Source organism: Plecotus auritus, assembly GCF_963455305.1.
Source record: "Plecotus auritus genome assembly, chromosome: 11".
NCBI classification, from domain to species: domain Eukaryota; kingdom Metazoa; phylum Chordata; class Mammalia; order Chiroptera; family Vespertilionidae; genus Plecotus; species Plecotus auritus.
The window spans coordinates 41,166,803-41,172,802 of NC_137777.1; the positions used below are offsets into that span (position 1 = coordinate 41,166,803).

At 36.7% G+C, this 6,000-nt stretch overlaps 1 protein-coding gene across 1 annotated transcript in view; it reads right to left on the reverse strand.

Annotated features, from left to right (window-relative positions):
- The window catches only part of EYA1 (EYA transcriptional coactivator and phosphatase 1), a 153,060-nt gene extending 147,435 nt beyond the window's left edge, over window positions 1-5,625 (reverse strand). The window contains exon 1 of the mRNA XM_080647229.1: window positions 5,498-5,625. Coding sequence (XP_080503355.1) covers window positions 5,498-5,621 — 124 coding nt within the window. The 5' untranslated portion in view covers window positions 5,622-5,625. The remainder of the gene's footprint in view (window positions 1-5,497) is intronic.
- Between the last annotated feature and the right edge of the window lie 375 nt (window positions 5,626-6,000).

The window sequence follows — 6,000 nt, forward strand, 5'->3', positions numbered from 1 at the left end:
TCCCCGCTCTTTGCTGGGATCGGTGTTCTCCAGTCCTGAAGACACCAACGTGGCAGTGTGGGCCCCGGAGTTTGGTGTGAAGGCTTTAGGAAAGGCGCTGGCAGCTGAGGGGAGCCTCGTGCTCCCTGCAGAATAACACAGGGACTTGAAAACCCAGGCTCTGGACTCAGAACTTGATTCAAATATCAGGTCAGACACCGGGGGTACCTCATAACCATGTGTCTTTCAAGTTGGCATTTCACTTCCTAGGACTCAGTTTCTTGAGTGTCAAGTAGTAATAAGAACTATAGAGGTGACTATTGTTTATAGACAGCCTGGAAGCTAATAGATACAGAGCACTTAGTACGTTCCAGGTGTGCTGCAAGTTTTACTTATCCTCACAGCAAGCCTGGTGAAGCTCCGCTGGGATCCCACTTTACAGATAAGGAAACAGCCACACAGACACTAGCTTGTGGAGCCCACACTGCCAGCAAATGGAGCTGGGATTCAAACCCAGTCTCCTAACTATGATGCTGGCAATCTAAAGGGAAGTTCGTGAAGATTAATGGAGTAAATCATGGGGAATGGTCAGCAATGTTATTCATAAAAGTAGCCATTATTACTATTAATTAGCAATAGGCACGTGATAATTATTCTCATATACTAGATAGGCAAACATAAAACCATAACAAATTATTTTGTTCATCCTTTCCTGGCTTTTGCTAAATAATAATTTATAGGAGGCTAATTCTATGGCTGCAAACTCTAAAAATGTCACTTAGAAAACTCCTTTACTGACAATATCCCTTAATCTTCCAGAAACAAAATCATGTGCAGAATGTAAACAACAATAAAATTAGATTACCATGTTTCTATTGACGACAGAATATTGGACCACAAAAAGATAAATACAGCCTTCAAATGCAGCCTCAGACCATAATTTTATGCACACTCACACCAGTTTACATATTTCTTGTACATAGATTTCTTAAAACTCCAGTTGGACAAAACTGTATTTTACTACATTAATATTATAGTGAGAAAAACAATGTCAGATAATTTATTAGTGTTCTAAGCTTTGCAGAAATGATAAAACAACTTTAAAATAACTTCTGGTAATACCAATTTGTATAACTGAATTAACCTGTGACCTAAAATATGCAATATACAATTAAATACATCTTAAAATGCAGAAAATCTAGCCACCTCATTCAAGATAATATCTCTTATCATCTTGGAAATCTGATATATCATTCAAAATGACTATCTCAATTACAGAATTCCTGAACCCTATTTGCAGGGAAGATCCCAATGGCATCTGGTCTTATGTCACTCACAGGCAAATTCATCTGCCTTAAGACAAAATTAAGCTTCTTCTTACGTATAAATCTAAGTTTTCAATACAGGAAAACTCTTAATTCCGCTTGCTCACACCTCTTTTTGGCCCTTCTCCACTCCTCACCCCCCAGACAACCAAAAATAAACACTCAAACCAGTAATATATGAACTGACCAATCATGGGCTCCCAGGGACTTAAGACAACCAGGAAAAACAAAGATGGAAAGAATCACTGCTTTGCAAACAAGGCCTTAATTAGGTCCGTAAATAAAAATGCTTTTACTGCTCCAGCCCTGAGTCCTTCTGAAGGGAGATTTCCCAACTACTTCTCACACTTACACAACACAGACATCAGCACACAGCCTCTACGAAACTGAGGCGTGAACATACACCCACACACTGGAAACCCTTTAGCTTTCCAGTTATCTAAAAAAGCATCACCGCTAAAAGTCCTAGGTCTTAAAAATTATACTGTAACAATATAACAAGAAATTTCTATTCCATCCTATCCTGGAAGACAAACTGCCCTGAAGACGAGGAAAACAGGTTAAAAAAAAGCCACAGTTGATGTTTTCAAAACCATCCATTAGTCTCGCCCAAGGCCAAGCTTTAATTGTTTAAGAGTAACTACACAATTTACTAATTCACTTGGAAACAACACTTCTAACAGTGCTTTTCGGAATGCAGGTCAAGCATTCACTTAGGCTATTTTATATTTTTACCTACTTATGTTTTATAATTCAGAGATGTATAAACTGGGTGAAACCAACAGTTAACTGCAACAATAACAACTCAGAGAGGTTGGAATGGAACATAAAAGTATGAAGAGTTGAAAGTTCTGAAATATGAAACAAACAACTTTTCTAACTGAGGAACATTTCATCTAGGAAATGAAAAAGCACAATATTTGAGGCTGTAGCTCAGTGTCTCTCTGTCTTTATCCCTCAGATGAACCATGAAAATAGGCGCTAGCCTGTGAGTACAGAACCTACAAACATTGAGTCTTATGATAATTTGGCAGCAGACCTAAGAAGAAACTTAATATTCTCTGCCTCTCCATTCCATTCCCTTCTTGTTTGTTCTTCAGATGAAGTTATGGTTTTTGATACAGGAGATTTTCATGTTTTCTTAGCCTCATTACAGGGACAAGTGGTGGCAGGAGTGAGAGAAGACAATCAATATAAATGTGGGCAAAGCCAACAACTGTGTAAACTGCATGGAAGTTTTGTTGACCTAATTAAGGAGACCAGCTTCAATGAGGCTGCAGTGAAGTCGCTCAAATATAAATCACTGACTAGAAAGCTAGAAAGAAATATGTGTTAGGGAGTTAGGGGAGGTGATGGATATTTTAAACGCTCTTTGAAATTTTAATGAATTTCTTGTTTTTCATTCTTCTAATTCATTGGTAAACACTGCTGGCTTCAAAATAAATAAGATTTTCAAAGAAGGAACAGGAAAATCTATAATGATTAGACCCCAGGGAAGCCTGCCAGACTTTATGACTTCACTAATTTAAGCTTAACTCCTCTAGTGGTGACTGTGAGGAATGAAGCCAATGCATCATAGAACATGTAAGTAGCATGATGAATTGATTCACAAACTGAATAATAACCCAGAACTTTCTAATACTGTTTGCATCTAAACAGGCCTGTAACAGGGATCACGAAGAAAGTTTGAGTCCACATTTTCAAACTACATACTACAATAAAACTGAATATGCCAGTCAATGGACTAAAATCCCATTTTATTTTTCAGACAATTTATACTAACGTCTTCTAACGTCACTTCTTAATGACTGGAACCCTTGACATCTTCTAACTTCTCTAACTGCTAGAACCCTTGCAACATCCACCCTTGAAGAATGCCTGAAAACAGAGTGAAATGAGTAACTGTGTATTTATCTGAAATTGGCCTAAAAATTTCATTTCCAATATATATGATAATTAAGATTTTTTTAAGGCTAGGGAGTCATTTTAAAATATTTCCCAAATTGAATGGCTCATCAGATTACACAAGTATCCAACATATTTTATTATTTTGAACTTATTTTAGTTGTGCAAAAAATATCTGAACGTGATATCAGCTATTAAGTATAAATACTCAGAAACATATTACCACCCCACAAGCCCTTAAAAAACAAACCACACATCATTCACACAGAGCCACCCCAGGGGGAAGTCCCCCCACACGCTCGGTTTCATTACGGTGTGGTGCTTATGTTGTTCGAGACAATATGCCTGTGAATGATGGCAAAATGAAACATCTCACCCTTGCTTCATTTCTTCATCTATAAGAAAATTAACTACCATTATTTCATAATTAATCCTACCAACAGGTATTGGTATATCTTATTAAGCAAAAATAATTTGGCATATGTATTTTTCTATATATTTAAGTTACTCTAAATGATTATCTTATTTGGATTTTTCAGTGATGAGAACAACTGTTACATGTTTGGCCCTCTCTGGCGCTTGTCAGGGGCTACCTGCTCAAGGTCAGGGGCTACCTGCTCAAGGTCAGGGGCTACCTGCTCAAGGTCAGGGGCTACCTGCTCAAGGACACTGGCGTGGGGCCCACTAGCCCAGGGCCCTCTTTGTGACTATGCACACCCCAGGCTACACTGTGCCCTAGCCACCCCTCCACCTGCCTCTGAATTCCAAAGGAGAGAGAAAAATGACTGCTTGCTTTTTATTTGCTTTATAAAATCCACTTAAACCCTAGGACTGTTTTCCTTTAAATACTTTTAGAGGAAATGGGAAGAAAAGAGTTTCAGATGAAAAGGCACCTTATTCAGAGATTAATTTTGGCTAGGTCAGCGGAGTTTCTGCTTTTGACAGTGACCATCTTTCATGGCCACTGGTAATGAAAGTATTTACTTAAATGCAAAATACAGACTACAAGGGTGGGCAAAAGTAGGTTTACAGTTGTGAGTACATGAAACAGAGTTTATTATTATTTATCATTTTCCATACAAGCCACTGTAAATTTATGTTTTCCCACCCCTGTATTTACACGTTAAAAACAACAGTCACAGTATAAAAATTAAGATGTCTCACATGAAAAACAGCTGATTTTATATTTTTTCTATTATCGTAAATTTCATAACACTAATAGTTTCAAAAGCCTTCACTAATACATATTGGAATACTGAACCAAACAATTTCATGGCATTTAGTTTTGTTTAAGAAATGTGATAAAAGATCACAATGATGACTGGAAAATGATGTTTATGGATGGAATTCTAACATGAATAATTTATTGAACTTCTAGTGAAACTTATGCTCTAAGTTCATCAAGGTCCAGAGGTTTAGGAGGGAATAAATAAGCAAACATATAATCTGTGAAGAAGTAATTTTTCATTAGGCTAAGGTGGAAACAAATGGATTACAACATGTCATAGATCCTTCCACATGCTAAAGTTTTAAAATATACACAGTATCTAAGTATGAATAACAGCTTACAATACATATATACAGTCGTATTTACATGTTTAGACTTATGTATATGCAGATTAAAATAGTTATTTTTATTTACATAACATGTATATAAATATTCATGTATTCATCATACACAAATAATTGTAATAGTACTATGTTTTAAATATACTATTTAACTTTAAGAAGCAAATAAATTTTGTGTATCATCCAAAAGAGGTTGTATATTTGTAAACAATGGATTTCTTTTTTTTAACTTATGTATAACTTAATGTCCAAAGCGCCAAGAAGACTAGGCACATAAATTCTTGTACTGATATTTAGAAACAATTCAGTCCAATGTTATATGCATGCAACAAATAGTTTATATTTAGTAACAAAAGGTGAAAGCAAAATAAAAGAAATAATTCTAAATTTTCATTACTCATAAAGCAAAACAATGCAAATTGATACTGTGCTGTGGAAAGTGGTCAGCAGGAGATACAACAAAAAGGTTCAAAATGTTATGCACGCCCCATATGTATAATATGCATAAACATGTATATATGCAAAATAAAATCAGTCTATGCAGTGTTATAATAGCTTAGTGACGTGCAGCTATAAGGAGTACTGATTCATAAGTCAAATTATGTAAGGAGAAACAGAACAGTAATTTCCTGGATTTGAACTCGTAACCACCTAACAGCAGAGCATACAGTCATGAAGAAGCAAGGTGCAAAGCAAACAGTGAGGAGGCAGACACTCACCTTCGGTGCCATTGGGAGTCATGGAATTACTATTTACATGAGAGTTATCGAGTTTGGGGCCACTGGGGGATTCACTACTACCACTCAGACGGCTATGCGGGCTGGTTAGATCCTGCATTTCCATAGACCTAGAGACAAGAAGCCTTCCGTTTGACAGATGTACCAAATTCATCACGCCGCCATGTAATGCGCTAACGACTTGACGCCTCTGGAACACACTCGCACAAAAGTCCCATTGTATCTCTTCTCCTGGACTCAAAATAGTTCATCTTACATTTTACCTCCCGTCACCCTTTCATAACATGTGGTAATGAAAGGTGTCAGCCACTGGCCTTACCTATCCAGCCAAACATTCACAGGGAGCTTTTAAAATCTTTTTTTTTCCTCTTATAGGGCTCATCAAGAGAAACAGATCAAAAGAGACAATTACACCTAATTTCATGTGTTTTTTTTAAAATGTAGGCATGCTTCTTTTACATGAAAAAAAGGCATCATTTTTCTAA